The sequence below is a fragment of the Carettochelys insculpta genome, chromosome 22, assembly GCF_033958435.1.
Source record: "Carettochelys insculpta isolate YL-2023 chromosome 22, ASM3395843v1, whole genome shotgun sequence".
In the NCBI taxonomy this organism is placed as follows: Eukaryota; Metazoa; Chordata; order Testudines; family Carettochelyidae; genus Carettochelys; species Carettochelys insculpta.
In genome coordinates, this window is record NC_134158.1 from 10,639,620 (window position 1) to 10,655,049 (window position 15,430).

Below are 15,430 nucleotides of genomic sequence, written 5' to 3' on the forward strand. Positions count from 1 at the left end.
TTCTCCCTGGCGCTGGGAGGGCAGTGGGGGCTGGTGGTGAGAGCAGGTCTGGGAGCCAGGACTCCTGGGTTCTCCCGGCACTGGGAGGGCAGTGGGGGCTGGTGGTGAGAGCAGGTCTGGGAGCCAGGACTCCTGGGTTCTCCCTGGCGCTGGGGGGGCAGTGGGGGCTGGTGGTGAGAGCAGGGGGCTGGGGCCCAGGATGCCCAGGTCTGGAGGGATGGGGAGTGGTGATACTACAATTTTTCGTCCATGAGCAGAACAAACGCCGTTGAGCGAGGCCGGGGGGCTGCGCACCCCCAGGGCAGCACACGCGGACAGCTCTGCTCTCGGGACACTGCTGGGGAGCGGGGCCGGCGGGAGGAGCCAGGGCCTGGCTCGGGGGTTGTCCCAGATGTTCCGGGGGCTCATGGGGGGTGTGTTTGCCCCCCAACCAAAGACAGGGAAGGTGGTGGGAGCTGCCCAGCTGGCTGGCCCCCCGAGGGAGTGCGCAGAGCGGGGTGCTGGGCCAGGAGACCTGGGGGGTCGGGCGGGGGGCACTCTAGTAGCTGGTAGCAGTAGTAGGCTTTTATCCATCTCTTCCGGGGGGGTAGCAGCCTGCACTCGGCAAGGGCGGACAGCCACTGGCTGGGGCAGGGAATGGGGCAGGGCCTGGCCCTGGCCCCTCGGGGGGTGACGTGGGGGGCTGTGGCTCGGGGGTTCCCCTCCGGCCCCCTCACACCCCGGTTTTAGGTTGTTTCAAACTTTTTTTTTTTTTTAAATAAAGAACAAAAGGAAAATTAGCGTCCGCATTGTCCTACTGGGGGGAGGGGCCGGACGCCTGGGTCCCGAGGGGGAGGGGGCTGAGCCGCGCTCGGACTCCTGGGTCCCGGGGACACGCGGGGCGGGGCGGGGGGTTGTGAGCCGGGGGACACCGGCCCCTCCCGCTTCTCCCCTGCGCCCGGCCGGACGCCTGGGTCCCCCGGGGGGGGGGCGGGGCGACGGCGGAGGTTCCCCAGGATACGGCCAATGGGGTGACGAGGGGCGGGGCGTCCGCGCTCCCCGCCCCTCCGCTGACGTCACTGCCGGCGCCGCCGGGACTGAGCCATGGAGGAGGCAGGCGAGGTGGCGGGAGGAGCGGGGGGACCCGGCGGTGCGGGCGGGGGAGGGGCGGGGATCCGGGGTGCGGGCGGGCGGGGGCGGGGCGGGGGGACCCCGCGGTGCGGGCGGAGGGGGGGGAGGAGCGGGGACCCCGCGGGGCGGGCCGGGGGGGGAGTGGGGGGACCCCGCGGTGCGGGCCGGGGGGGGAGTGGGGGGACCCCGGCGTCCGGGGCGCTGCGGGCTGACCCGTGTCTCTCTCCCCAGCGGGCTGCGTTGCGGGGGATGGAGGCGGATCCGGGGGAGACAGGTGAGAGGGGGCGGGGCCGCCAGTGCCCCCCAGACCCCCATCACCACCCACCAACTGCGGCGGGGCCCCCAACCCCCACTGCCCCCGTCCTGCCCCCCTCTCCAGCCCCCCAACCGCCACTGCCCCCGTCCTGCCCCCCTCTCCAGCCCCTCATCCCACACTGCCCCCGTCCTGCCCCCCTCTCCAGCCCCCCAACCGCCACTGCCCCCGTCCTGCCCCCTCTCCAGCCCCCCAACCCCCACTGCCCCATCCTGCCCCCCTCTCCAGCCCCACAACCGCCACTGCCCCCGTCCTGCCCCCCTCTCCAGCTCCTCATCCCACACTGCCCCCGTCCTGCTCCCTTTCCAGCCCCTCATCCCACACTGCCCCCGTCCTGCCCCCCAACCTGCACTGCCCCCGTCCTGCCCCCTCTCCAGCCCCTCATCCCACACTGCCCCCGTCCTGCCCCCCAACCCCCACTGCCCCCGTCCTGCCCCCCTCTCCAGCCCCCCAACCGCCACTGCCCCCGTCCTGCCCCCCTCTCCAGCCCCCCAACCCCCACTGCCCCCGTCCTGCCCCCATCTCCAGCCCCTCATCCCCCACTGCCCCGTCTCCGTCACCTGCTGGGACTGATCTTTGCAGCCTGGGTCGCAGTAACGCCCTGTCTTGTCCCCAGGCCAGGTGCACCCCCGGGACCCCGCAGGACCCTCCACTGGGGCCCTGGGGCCGGAGGAGAAGTGGAAGCTGGTTCGGGATGGGGAGCGCGGCGGGGGAGGGAGTGGGGAGAGTCCCCCCCCGGAGGGGAGCAGCGGTGCCGAGGTGGTGCGGACCCAGGCATCCGGAGACCCTAGGGAGGCAACTGGAGCAGCCCCAGAGGAGGAGGGGACCCCGGCTGCCTTCACAGCCTCACCCGGCCTGGGGACCAAGGGGCTGCCAGGTGAGGGGCGTAGGGGCACTGGGGGGCTGTGGATCGGGGGGATGTTGGGGGGCCTGTGGGTGGGGAGTGAGGGAGGCTGGAGGGGGCTGTGGGTTGGGGGTTGTGAGTTGGGGGAAGGCTGGAGGGGGCCGGGGGGCTGCGAAGCGGGGAGGGGCCACGGGTGGGGGGGCAGGGAGGCGGAGGGGCGCAGGTCGGGGGGGGCACTGAGGAGTGGTGTCGCCCGCAGGCCACGCCAGCAAGACGCTGCCGGCCTCGCCCAGCAAGGGGGGCACGGGGCCGAGCCGAGCAAAGATGTCGCTGACGGGCACCGGCAAGTCGCCCCCCTCGGTGCAGAGCTTGGCCATGCGGCTGCTCAGCCTGCCCGGGGCCCCCCCTGCCGCAGAGCCCCCCGCCCCGGAGCCCCCCCCCAAGGTGCACCGGGCCCGCAAGACCATGGCCAAAGCCAGCAATGGGCAGGTGGGTCCGGGTGTGCCGGGGTTGGGCTGTCACGTACCGCCCCGGAGCTGCCGGCCGCGGGCGCTCTGCTCGCAGCGCCGCTGGGATGGGGCTCAGCCCAGACACCTGGGTCCCTGGCACCCCCTTCCCAGGGGAATCCACCCCCACCCAGGTGTCGCCCGGATACCTCGGTCCCTGGCACCCCCTTCCCAGGGGAATCCTCCCCCACCCAGCTGTTGCCCGGATGCCTGGGTCCCTGGCACCCCCTTCCCAGGGGAATCCTCCCCCACCCAGGTGTCGCCCACAAGCCTGGGGCCCCGGTGCCTCCTTCCCAAGGGAATTCACCTGCGTGCCTGGGGCCCCCCTTCCTAGGGAATCCCCCGCCACCTGGGTGTTGCCCAGACATCTGGATTCCGCGCCCCACGTCTGACCCACAAAAACTGTGCCCAGGTCCCTGAAAAGCGAGTCTCCGAAATGCTGCACTTCCGGGTTTCTGACGAGCTGCGAAGCATGGAGGAGCCGGGTACAGGCAGGGCTGGGGGGGGCAGCGGCTGTGGGGCGGGACTGAGGGGCAGTGGCAGGGCTGGGGGGGGCAGCGGCTGTGCGGTGGAACTAAGGGGCAGTGGCAGGGCTGGTGGGGCAGCGGCTGTGGGGCAGGACTGAGGGGCAGTGGCAGGGCTGGGGGGGCAGCGGCTGTGGGGTGGGACTAAGGGGCAGTGGCAGGGTTGGGGGGCAGCGGCTGTGGGGCGGGCCTGAGGGGCAGTGGCAGGGCTGGGGGTGTCTCTCCTGTCCCCCAGTTGACTCCCACCCCCCAGAGCCGGCCAAGCGGCGGAAGCTGGACTACGTGGTGGATTCGATGCACAAGCAGATCCCATCGTCCCTGCAGGGGACCAGCCCCCGAGCCAGCACCGAGGTAGGGCTGCACCCGGATGCCTGGGTCCCCCCCGGGGCTGAGACCGCGGCTGTCCTGGCCCCTGGGTCCGTCCCTCCTTCCTGGAGCACTGGGCGGTGCTGACCCATTGTGTCCCCGCAGATCACGGTGACGGAGGAGATGGCCGCACCACCCAGCGAGTCCCGCCCCTTGGGGGGCCCCTCGGGGGGCCGGGGACCCCTGGAGGAGTGGGAGACCGAAGTGGGTGACGACTTCAGTCTGTTTTACGACAGCTACTCTGTGGGCGAGCCTGGTGACTCGGACAGCAAGGTGTGGCAGGGTGGGGAGCCGGGGATCCCCCACCCAACACTGAGCTGCGGCTGGCTCTGGGGCAGGGCAGGAGCTGTCACACGGGGACCCCTCGCCCAGCGCTGATGGGGGGTGGCTCTGGGGCGGGGCGGGGCGGCGGCTGTCACATGGGGACCCCTCGCCCAGCGCTGACGGGGGCTGGCTCTGGGGCGGGACGGGGGCCGTCACACGGGGACCCCTCACCTGGCGCTGACGGGGGGCTGGCTGTGGGGCGGGGCGGGGCGGTGGCTGTCACATGGGGACTCCCTCGCCTGGACGCCTGGGTTCGCTGCCCGCCCGCTGAGCTTTTCCCATCTCATGCGCAGTCGGAGGTGGACGGGGCTGGGGAGCCGGTTACCGAGGAGGAGGAGGAGGAGGACGAGGAGGAGGATGAGGAAGAGGAGGACGAGGAGGAGGAAGAGGAGGAGGAGGAGGAGGAAGAATCGGGGACCATGTCAGACAGGGTGAGCCAGGGTGAGGGCTGTGGGGGGCTGGGGCGTGTGCCGGGGGCAGGAGAACTCACCCGCATGATGTCTCGTTTGCCCCGCCCCCGCCCCCAGAGCGCCTCCAGCACCAAGCGCAAGGCCAAGAAGCACTGGCGGAGCGACAGCCCCTGGGTGAAGCCGTCGCGCAAGCGCAAGCGGAAGGAGACTCGGCCCGAGGACGGGCGAGGTGAGGGGCGAGTCGGGGCGAGGGGCGGGGCCGGGGGCGGGACTCCCTCCCTGGCTCTGACCCGGCTCCGCCCCTCTCTGCCAGGCGTCAACGGGGCAGGGGCCGGGCCGAGCGAGTACACCGAGGTGCCGCTGGGGTGCCTGGAGCTGCCCGGCGAGGGGGCGCTGTCGCCCGCCCACGCAGGTGAGCCCCCCGGGGGGTCCCTCTGGCCCTCCTCAGCCGCCCCCGTCCCGCTTCTCTGCCCCCGGTGGTCGTCTCCCAGGCAGGTGCGGCCCCGTTCCCGTCCGCCTCCCCGGCTTCCCCCACAAGCGTCTGACCTGGGGGGTCCCTGTTCTGCCCTGTGATCCCCCCCCCCCCCCCCCCGTGGCCCTGCCCCCGCTGGGTCCCCCTGACGCGCCTGCCGGCTCAGGGGTGTCGAACGAGACGAGCTCGCTGGAGACGGAGCGTTTCGAGGAGCTGCCCCTCTGCTCCTGCCGCATGGAGGCCCCCAAGATCGAGCGGCTCAGCGAGGCGGCACGCAGCCACTGCATGGCCACCGAGAGCGCCGACGGCGAGGTGGGGCCGGGCCGGGGGGAGGTGGGGGGCCCCAGGGAGCAGTGGGGTCAGGCGAGGGGGCGAGGGGGGAGGTGGGGGGCCCCAGGGAGCGGTGGGGTCAGGCCCGGGGGCGAGGGGGGAGGTGGGGGGCCCCCGGGAGCGGTGGGGTCAGGCCCGGGGGCGAGGGGGGAGGTGGGGGGCCCCCGGGAGCGGTGGGGTCAGGCCCGGGGGCGAGGGGGGAGGTGGGGGGCCCCAGGGAGCGGTGGGGTCAGGCCCGGGGGCGAGGGGGGAGGTGGGGGGCCCCCGGGAGCGGTGGGGTCAGGCCCGGGGGCGAGGGGGGAGGTGGGGGGCAGGGACCCCACCTGGATGGGGGCCGGGGGCGGGGCTGCAGCCGGGCAGGGCTGAGGCTCCAGGCGGCGGGGGAACCCAGGCGTCCGGGCCGACCCCTCCCTACCCCCCAGCTGAGCGGCTGCAGCAGCTGCGTGCTGAAGCGGGAGACCATGCGCCCCTCCAGCCGCGTGCCCCTCATGGTGCTGTGCGAAGCCCATCGCGCCCACATGGTCAAACACCACTGCTGCCCCGGCTGCGGGCACTTCTGCACTGCCGTGAGTGGGGCGGGGGGCTGGGCGGGCAGAGGCTGGGGAGCAGGAGCAAGGGGCATGGGCAGTGCTGGGGGGGCAAGGGGCAGGCGCTGGGAGGTGGGAGTGAGGGGCACGGGATGGGGTGGGGGGCAGAGGTTGTGGGGCAGGCGCTGGGGGGCGGGAGTGAGGTGGGCACGGGTGGGGGGCGGGGCGGGGGGCAGGCGCTGGGGTGTGGGAGTGAGGAGCAGAGAGCAGAAGCTGGGAGGCACGGGTGGGGCGGGGGGCAGAGAGCAGAGGCTGGGGGGCAGGCGCTGGGGGGCACGGGCGGGGTGGGGGGCAGAGAGCAGGCGCTGGGGGGCAGGCGCTGGGGGGCACTGGTGGGGCGGGGGGCAGAAAGCAGAGGCTGGGGGGCAGGCGCTGGGGGGCACGGGCGGGGCGGGGGCAGGGGGCAGGCGCTGGGGGGCACGGGCGGGGCGGGGGGCAGAGAGCAGGCGCCGGGGGCACGGGCGGGGCGAGGCGGGGGGCAGAGAGCAGAGGCTGGGAGGCAGGCGCCGGGGGGCACGGGCGGGGCGGGGGGCAGAGGGCAGGCGCCGGGGGCACGGGCGGGGCGGGGGCAGAGGCCGGGGGGCGGGACTGAGACGGGCTCCCCGCAGGGCACCTTCCTGGAGTGCCACCCCGACTTCCGGGTGAGCCACCGGTTCCACAAGGGCTGCGTCTCGCAGCTCAACGGCCTCATCTTCTGCCCGCACTGCGGCGAGGACGCCTCGGAGGCCCAGGAGATCAGCATCGCCCGCCCCGACACCTCCACGCCCGCCCCCCTGCCCCCCGGCCTGGCGCCCCCCGACGCCCCCGGCCGCGCCGACACCACCCAGCCCAGGTCAGCCGGCGGGGCGGGGGCTGGGCAGCCGCGGGGGGGGAGGGGGAGTCGCAGGCTCTGACCCCCACCCGCTGCCCCTCCTTTCCCCTTCAGCGCCCGCATGCGGGGGAAGGGTGAGGGGCGCCTGCTCGGCCCCGACCCCCTGGCCGACGGGATCGACAGCTCCGGGGGCCCCATGCTGACGCTACCCTCGGGCGCCACCATCTCGCCGCTGGGGCTGGGCCCGGGGCCGAGCCGGGAGGTGCTGGAGAAGGCGCTGATCGTCCAGGAGGCTGAGAGGTGGGACCCCCAGAGCCCTCCTTCCTGAGAGCGTTCGTCTATCGGAGATCCCACGGCGGCCACCAATCCGTCTCCCTCTGCCCACCGCGATCCCACAGCGGCCACCAATCTGTCTCCCTCCGTCCACTGCGATCCCACTTCACACACCAATCTGCCTCCTCCCACCGCGATCCCACGGCGGCCACCAATCCGTCTCCCTCCGCCCACCGCGATCCCACGGTGGCCACCAATCCGTCTCCCACCGCGATCCCACGGTGGCCACCAATCCGTGTCCCTCCGCCCACCGCGATCCCACGGCTGCCACCAATCTGTCTCCCTCCGTCCACTGCGATCCCACTTCACACACCAATCTGCCTCCTCCCACCGCGATCCCATGGTGGACCCCAATCTGTCTCCTTCCACCCATTGCGATCCCACGGCAGCCACTAATCTGTCTCCTTCTGCCCATGACGATCCCACGGCAGCCACCAATCTGTCTCCCTCTGCCCACCGCGATCCCCCTGCACCTACCAATCTACTTCCCTGTGCCTATCGCGATCCCATTTCGCCCACCAATCCGTCTCCCTCTGCCCATCGCGATCCCACGGCCGCCACCAATCCACCATTCTCTCCCTGGAATCCATGCCCTATAGGTGCTCCACAACCACCCCCGCCCACATCCATCTTCCTCCTCATCTGCCTTTTTCTGCCCTTTGGTACGTCCTAGTCATCCATGGCACTCACTTATCCTTCTCCGCACCCTCTCTCTCCCCACACGTCCCTGTGATTCTAAGGACACCCAGTCTGCCTCTCTGAATCCCCAGGTTCTTACGCCGCTCTCCCCGGTCTCCCTGTACCTTTCCCTCCCCCAAACCCCTGTGATCCCACCGCACCCACCAGTGCTCTGTTGTCCTGATTCCCCCAAACCCCTGTGATCCCACGGCACCCACCAGTGCTCTGTTCCTCGCCCTCCCTCCCTGCTGACCCTGTGTCTCTGGGGCTGGCCCCGCAGGAGGAAGAAGTTGCGGTTCCACCCGCGCCAGCTCTACCTCTCCGTCAAGCAGGGCGAGCTGCAGAAGGTGCTGCTGATGCTGCGTGAGTGGGGGCTGAGGGGAAGCTGGGGGAGACGGGCGTGTGGCCGCCCCCCCAGCTCTGACCTTCTCCCCATTTCTCCCTCCTCCCCCCCAGTGGACAACCTGGATCCCAATTTCCAGAGCGATCAGCAGAGCAAGCGCAGCCCACTGCACGCCGCCGCCCAGAAGGGCTACCTGGAGATCTGCCACGTGCTGCTGCAGGTGGGAGGGGAGGGGCAGGGGCCACCGGGGTGGGGGAGGGGCCTCAGCACTGGCTATTAAACCCCCGGTCCCGTCCCCCACCCCAGGCTGGTGCCAACATCAACGCGGTGGACAAGACACGCCGGACGCCGCTGATGGAGGCGGTGGTCAGCAACCAGCTGGAGATAGCGCGGTACCTGGTGCGGCGGGGCGGCTGCGTCTACAGCAAGGTCAGCGGGACGGGCGGGGCCGGGACGGGACGGGCGGGGGGGAGGGGCCGGGGGTGACCGGGGCGACCCACCCCCTTCTTCTCGCCCCCCAGGAGGAGGACGGCTCCACCTGCCTTCACCACGCAGCCAAGAGTGGGAACCTGGCCATGGTCTCCCTGCTGCTGGCCACGGGCCAGGTGGACGTCAACGCACAGGTGAGCCAGGAGCCGGGGGGTCATGTTCAGGGCTCACCCTAGTTCCCCAGCTGGCGTTCGGGCTGCGGGGGCCAGGGGGGCCCGGCTGTGGGGCGCACACTGCACTGCCGGGGGAGGGGGGCCCGGCTGTGGGGCGCGCACTGCACTGCCAGGCGGAGGGGGGCCCGGCTGTGGGGCGTGCACTGCACTGCCAGGGGGAGGGGGGCCCGGCTGTGGGGCGTGCACTGCACTGCCGGGGGGAGGGGGGCCCGGCTGTGGGGCGCGCACTGCACTGCCGGGGGGAGGGGGGCCCGGCTGTGGGGCGCGCACTGCACTGCCGGGGGGAGGGGGGCCCGGCTGTGGGGCGCGCACTGCACTGCCGGGGGGAGGAGGGCCCGGCTGTGGTGCGCGCACTGCACTGCCGGGGGGAGGAGGGCCCGGCTGTGGGGCGCGCACTGCACTGCGGGGGGGGCCTGGCTGACCCCTGCACTGTGCTGCACCTGGCAGGATAACGGCGGCTGGACCCCCATCATTTGGGCCGCAGAGCACAAGCACATCGAGGTGATCCGCATGCTGCTGACCCGGGGTGCGGACGTGACGCTGACCGACAACGTAAGTCGCGGCCCCTCCCCCCCCCCCCCCGGCTCCCGGGGTCTCCGCTCGCCTCTGAATCGTGGCCTGGATTCTCGTGCCCCCCAAATTGGCAGCTGTTGCTGTGTCTGCATCTATCAGTTTCCAGGCTCCCCCAAGTCCCTCCCTCTCTTTGTCGGTTTCCAGGGTCCCCTCCCAGGTCGCGTGTTACTCAGGGCCCAGCTCCAGCAGCTGGCTCTGGTCGCCAGCTCCTGTCAGCACAGGTGTCTGTTTCTAGCCAGCTCCACCCCGCAGCTGCACTTTGCCAGTTTCAAGGCTGCCCCTCCACAGCTCCGGGCTGGGTTGTGCTGCTTTTGCGGCTCTCCCCTTCCAGCATCCAGGCTCAGAATTGCCGGTTTTAGGGCTCCCCCTTCTCCATCTCCGGGCCGGGCCGGGCCGGTTTCGAGGCTCCCCGTCACCTCTCCCCCTGCAGGAGGAGAACATCTGCCTGCACTGGGCCTCCTTCACGGGCAGCGCGGAGATCGCGGAGGTGCTGCTGAACGCCCAGTGCGACCTGCAGGCCGTGAACTGCCACGGCGACACGCCCCTGCACATCGCCGCCCGCGAGAGCTACCGCGACTGCGTCACGTGAGCCGCCGGGGCCCGGCCTCCTCCGCGCTGCGCCTGGCCCGGCCCGGCCTCCTCTGGGCCCGGCCTCCTCCGCGCTGCGCCTGGCCCGGCCCGGCCTCCTCTGGGCCCGGCCTCCTCCGCGCTGCGCCTGGCCCGGCCCGGCCTCCTCTGGGCCCGGCCTCCTCCGCGCTGCGCCTGGCCCGGCCCGGCCCGGCCTCTTCTGGGCCCGGCCTCCTCCGCGCTGCACCTGGCCCGGCCCGGCCCGGCCTCCTCTGGGCCCGGCCTACTCCGCGCTGCGCCTGGCCCGGCCCGGCCTCTTCTGGGCCCGGCCTCCTCCGCGCTGCGCCTGGCCCGGCCCGGCCCGGCCTCCTCTGGGCCCGGCCTCCTCCGCGCTGCGCCTGGCCCGGCCCGGCCCGGCCTCCTCTGGGCCCGGCCTCCTCCGCACCGGGGCCTGGCCCGGCCTCCTCCGCGCTGCGCCTGGCCTGGCCCAGCCTCCTCCGGGCCCGGCCTCCTCCGTGCCGGGGGGCCGGACATCTGGGTTCATTCACAGCAGTCAGGCCGGACACCTGGGTTTCTCTGGGGCAGGGGGCTGGGGGCCGGACGCCTGGGTTCTTTCCTCGTGGGGTGGGGCCGGACGCCTGGGTTCGCTCTGGGGCAGGGGGCTGGGGGCCGGACGCCTGGGTTCTTTCCTCGCGGGGTGGGGCCAGACGCCTGGGTTCCTCTGGGGCAGGGGGCTGGGGGCTGGGGGCTGGACGCCTGGGTTCTTTCCTCGCGGGGTGGGGCCGGACACCTGGGTTCGCTCTGGGCTGAAGGCCCCCCCCCCCCCCCCCCCCAGGCTGTTCTTGTCACGCGGGGCCGACCCTGAGGTGCGGAACAAGGAGGGCGACTGCCCCATGGACCTGACGCTGGAGAACTCAGAGGTCTGGTTCGCGCTGCAGCTGAACCGCAAGATCCGCCAGGGTGCTCTCAACCGGGCGCTGCGCACCGAGCGCATCATCAGCAGGTGAGGAGGGGCGGGGGGCCGGGGGGCTGCCCCCTGCTGGCCGCTCCACGCTCACCCCTGTGATGGGGTTCTGGGGTCCCCCAAGCTCTGCACCCCATCCGCAGGCAGGAGAGTCTCTCACTCAGCAGGAGAACAGCGGGTTTATTAGCCGACAGGACACAGCGTCGTACAGAGGAGTCAGTACAGCCGGCAGAGACAGCCAGTCCCATCCATGTTGGGGAGAGGAGGCCCCGAGGGGCCCCCAGAGCCGGGGCCTGGCCCCCTCCTTTGTCTCTCTCTCTCCCAGCCCAGACTCACTGCTTCCAACTCCCAGTTCCAATTCAAACCCCTCAGGCTCCACCTCCTCCTTTGTCTGCAGTACAAAGGTGTTACCTGGTCGTCAGGGTTACCCTCAGCAGGAGCCCCCCACCCTCTGTGAGCCACACACACACACACACAGGTATCCCCCACTCCATCACAACCCCCCTGCCCCCCAGGGACGTGGCCCGTGGCTACGAGAACGTGCCCATCCCCTGCGTCAACTCGGTGGATGACGAGCCCTGTCCTGGCGACTACAAGTACATCTCGGAGAACTGCGAGACCTCCACGATGAACATCGACCGCAACATCACCCACCTGCAGGTGCGGGCCGGGGCTAGACAGTGACGCGGGCAGAACTGGGGGAGCCTAGAAACCAGCGTAGGCAGAATATTGGCAAGGGAACCTAGAAACCAACGTGGACGGTTGGGGGAGCCTAGAAACTGACATGCTCAGGACTGGGGAGGTTAGAAACTGACGAATGCAGAAAGCATGGGGGTCTTGTGAGGCCTTGGGGAAGAAAGAGGTGAAGGCTGGGTGCCCAGCGTGTCTAGAAGCCAACAACCATGGGGTCAAGGACGCCCCCTGGGGGGAGCTGAGACCTGTGGGGGCTGCCCTGAGCGAGGGGGGGCATATGGAAGAGTTGGGGGGCAGGAGCGGCGGCAGTGGGAGCCCAGTCAGACTGTGGCCTTTGTGTGGGGAAAGGAAGGGCAGGGGTCGGGGAGGGCGGAGTCCCTCTTACTTGTCCCTTCTCATCCCCCAGCACTGCACCTGCCAAGACGACTGCTCCTCCAGCAACTGCTTGTGCGGCCAGCTCAGCATCCGCTGCTGGTATGACAAGGTGAGCAACGCGCGCACGGTGGGGGGGCCCAGAAACCGCCACTTGGATCCAGGGGTAGTCTTTGAAACCCCATAATAGAGCCAGAGGGGGAACTAGAAACCGACACGTGGCTAGAGGGAGGACATGAACCTAGAGCTATCGGACAGACCCACGTGGCCTAGAAACCGACATGGTGGGGGGCTGGAAACTGACAAATGAGAGAGACAGCTTTCTGTCCCCCCGCAACCCAGGGGCTGGGATGGGGGGTAGAGTGTGGGGACCATTAGGAGGTGACTCATACCTCCCCCCACCCCCAGGACGGGCGCCTCCTCCAGGAATTCAACAAGATCGAGCCGCCGCTGATCTTTGAGTGTAACCAGGCCTGCACCTGCTGGCGCACCTGCAAGAACCGTGTGGTGCAGAGTGGGATCAAGTGAGTCCCCAGCCCAGCGCCCCCGGGGACCGAGGGGGCTCTGGGGGGGAGGGACCCCAAGTGGGGGATCCCCGGGGGACCGAGGGGGCTCTGGGGGAGAGGGAGCCCGCAGTGGGGGATGCCTGGGGTAATGAGGGGGCTCGGGGGGGGGGATGGAGCCGTGGCGGGGGATGCCCCGGGGGACCGAGGGGGGCTCTGGTGGGGGGGAGGGAGCCCACGGCGGGGGATGCCCCGGGGGACCGAGGGGGGCTCTGGTGGGAGGGAGGGATGCTGTGGCGGGAGATGCCCCGGGGGACCGAGGGGGGCTCTGGTGGGAGGGAGGGATGCCGCGGCGGGGGATGCCCCCGGGGACCGAGGGGGGCTCTGGGGGGGGGGAGGGATGCTGCGGCGGGGGATCCCCGGGGGACCGAGGGGGGCTCTGGGGCGGGGGGAGGGAGCCCGCGGCGGGGGACCGAGGGGGGCTCTGGTGGGAGGGAGGGAGCCCACGGCGGGGGATGCCCCGGGGGACCGAGGGGGGCTCTGGTGGGAGGGAGGGATGCCGCGGCGGGGGATGCCCCCGGGGACCGAGGGGGGCTCTGGGGGGGGGGAGGGATGCTGCGGCGGGGGATCCCCGGGGGACCGAGGGGGGCTCTGGGGCGGGGGGAGGGAGCCCGCGGCGGGGGACCGAGGGGGGCTCTGGGGGGGGGGAGGGAGCCCGCGGCGGGGGGACCGAGGCTCTGCTGACGGTTTCTCCCTCGCAGGGTCCGGCTGCAGCTCTACCGCACGGCCAAGATGGGCTGGGGGGTGCGTGCGCTGCAGGCCATTGCCCAGGGCACCTTCATCTGCGAGTGAGTGAGCAGGGCCTGGCCCAGGGGGGACAGGGGGGGCCCCTCGAGAGGGGAGGGGCCTTCACCCAGCCCTGCCCTCCTTGCCCCAGGTACGTGGGGGAGCTGATTTCGGACGCAGAGGCCGACGTGCGGGAAGATGACTCGTATCTCTTTGACCTGGACAACAAGGTAAGCGGGGGCGGACGCCTGGTTCCCTCTGGCTGTGGGAGGGGAGGGGGGTCGAGGGGTTGGGGGGGGCGGATGCCTGGGTTCCCCCCGGCTGTGGGAGGGGAGGGGGGTCGAGGGGTCGGCAGGGGGGGGCGGACGCCTGGTTCCCCCCGGCTGTGGGAGGGGAGGGGGGTCGAGGGGTCGGCGGGGGGAGGCGGACGCCTGGGTTCCCCCCGGCTGTGGGAGGGGAGGGCGGTCGAGGGGTCGGCGGGGGAGGGCGGACGCCTGGTTCCTCCCGGCTCTGGGAGGGGAGGGGGGTCGAGGGGTCGGCGGGGGGGGGCGGACGCCTGGGTTCCCCCCGGCTGTGGGAGGGGAGGGGGGTCGAGGGGTCGGCGGGGGGGGAGCGGACGCCTGGGTTCCCCCCGGCTGTGGGAGGGGAGGGGGGTCGAGGGGTCGGCGGGGGGGGGCGGACGCCTGGGTTCCCCCCGGCTGTGGGAGGGGAGGGGGGTCGAGGGGTCGGCGGGGGGGGAGCGGACGCCTGGGTTCCCCCCGGCTGTGGGAGGGGAGGGGGGTCGAGGGGTTGGCGGGGGAGGGCGGACGCCTGGTTCCCCCCGGCTGTGGGAGGGGAGTGGGGTCGAGGGGTTGGCGGAGGGGGGGGGGCGGACGCCTGGTTCCCCCGGCTGTGGGAGGGGAGAGGGGTCGGTGGGGTGGGGGGGGCGGACGCCTGGGTTCCCCCCGGCTGTGGGAGGGGAGGGGGGTCGAGGGGTTGGCGGAGGGGGGGGGCGGACGCCTGGTTCCCCCGGCTGTGGGAGGGGAGTGGGGTCGAGGGGTCGGCAGGGTGGGGGGGGGCGGACGCCGGGTTTCCCCGGCTTGGGGAAGGGAGGGGGCCTCCCTGGGGCGCCTGGACTCCTGGGTCCCCCCTCCCCCCAGGACGGCGAGGTGTACTGCATCGACGCCCGTTACTACGGCAACGTGAGCCGGTTCATCAACCACCTGTGCGAGCCCAACATCATCCCGGTGCGGGTGTTCATGCTGCACCAGGACCTGCGGTTCCCGCGCATCGCCTTCTTCAGCAGCCGCCACATCCGCGCCGGCGAGGAGCTGGGGTGCGCGGGGCCGGGGGCGGGGCCGGGGGCGGGGCCGGGGGCGGGGCTGGGCGGGGGCGGGGCCTGGACTGTTATTTGTTCTATGTTTTGGAGGGGCTAAGGTGTTGCGCTGGGGTTCGGGGCCAGCGCTGACCCCCTCCCCCCCCGCCCCCAGGTTCGACTACGGCGACCGGTTCTGGGACATCAAGAGCAAATACTTCACCTGCCAGTGTGGGGCGGAGAAGTGCAAACACTCGGCCGAGGCCATCGCCCTGGAGCACAGCCGCCTGGCCCGGCTGGAGGCCCACCCCGAGCTGCTGCCCGAGGCCGGGCCCCTGCCCCTGCTGGGCCCCTGAGCCCCCCCCCAGGGACAGCCCCGACCTGCCCCAGCCAGGCCCCTGAGCCCCCTGGGGAGACGTCCTCCTGCTCCTTCTGGGTTTTGAGCTCCCCAGCCGCAGCCCCCCCGCCCCACTCTTCAGCTCTGTGGTGCCTCAGGGCTCCCCGGGGTCCCTCCCTGGCAGCAGGTGGGGGCCGGCTGCTCCCATCTGACCCCCAGGCGCTGGGCCCGGGTGGGCGGGTGCCGTGTTCACCCCACACTGGGGCTCGGCCCCTTTTTAACTGTAATGCCCCAACCCAATAAACGCTGTCCGGGGCTGGCCGCGTCCGTCCGTCCATCTGTCTGGGCCCGGCTGCCCAGGGCGTGTGGGTCTCTGTGCCGTTGTGCTGGGGGCGAGTGCACGTGTCTGTGCGTACGTAGGCGTGTGGGTGTCTGTGCGATTGTTGCTCGTGTGTGTTTGTGTACAGCGTCTGGGCTGGAGGCTGTGTGTGTACCGAGGGCCTGGGCTGGTGGGGGTCTGTGGTCTCTGTGTGTGTGGGGTGGGGGGGTCGTCCCTGTGCAATTAGTGCTCTGTGTGTCTGTGGTCCCTGGGGGACTGGTGCTGTGTAGGGGTGTGTGTGGGGGGGGTCCCTGTGGGATTGGGGATGTGTGTGGGGGGTCCCTGTGGGATTGGTGTTGTGTAGTGGGATGTGTGTGGGGGGTCGCTGGGGGATTGGTGCTGTGTAGGG

General features: G+C 72.1%; 1 protein-coding gene across 4 annotated transcripts; it reads left to right on the top strand.

The window, feature by feature from the left end:
• Positions 1–1,068: 1,068 nt before the first annotated feature.
• Positions 1,069–15,018, top strand: EHMT2 (euchromatic histone lysine methyltransferase 2). 4 transcript variants are annotated; one of them, XM_075017621.1, is made up of 27 exons: positions 1,069–1,092; positions 1,342–1,384; positions 2,040–2,110; positions 3,186–3,258; positions 3,551–3,648; positions 3,769–3,936; positions 4,281–4,418; positions 4,515–4,626; positions 4,711–4,809; positions 5,036–5,181; positions 5,622–5,765; positions 6,395–6,618; positions 6,712–6,897; positions 7,889–7,971; positions 8,065–8,171; positions 8,258–8,380; positions 8,473–8,574; positions 9,061–9,165; positions 9,617–9,771; positions 10,589–10,756; positions 11,233–11,377; positions 11,817–11,894; positions 12,191–12,306; positions 13,047–13,133; positions 13,223–13,301; positions 14,211–14,386; positions 14,541–15,018. In XM_075017621.1, exons 1-27 carry the CDS (start codon positions 1,084–1,086, stop codon positions 14,719–14,721), a joined length of 3,216 nt encoding a protein of 1,071 aa, XP_074873722.1. In that variant the 5' UTR covers positions 1,069–1,083; the 3' UTR covers positions 14,722–15,018. The 4 variants fall into 4 exon arrangements, with proteins under 4 accessions (XP_074873722.1, XP_074873720.1, XP_074873721.1 ...); XM_075017619.1 differs by lacking the exons at positions 1,069–1,092; positions 1,342–1,384; positions 2,040–2,110 and adding exons at positions 2,172–2,300; positions 2,527–2,756 and having other exon boundaries at positions 3,108–3,258; XM_075017620.1 differs by lacking the exons at positions 1,069–1,092; positions 1,342–1,384; positions 2,040–2,110 and adding exons at positions 2,172–2,300; positions 2,527–2,756.
• Positions 15,019–15,430: the final 412 nt, after the last annotated feature.

Coding starts and splice junctions, on each gene's coding strand:
- EHMT2 (XM_075017619.1), top strand. CDS start 2,592: ATGTCGCTGACGGGCACCGGCAAGTCGCCCCCCTCGGTGCAGAGCTTG. Junction 3,649..3,768: donor GCCCCCGAGCCAGCACCGAG/GTAGGGCTGCAC, acceptor GTGTCCCCGCAG/ATCACGGTGACGGAGGAGAT. Junction 14,387..14,540: donor CGCGCCGGCGAGGAGCTGGG/GTGCGCGGGGCC, acceptor CCCCGCCCCCAG/GTTCGACTACGGCGACCGGT.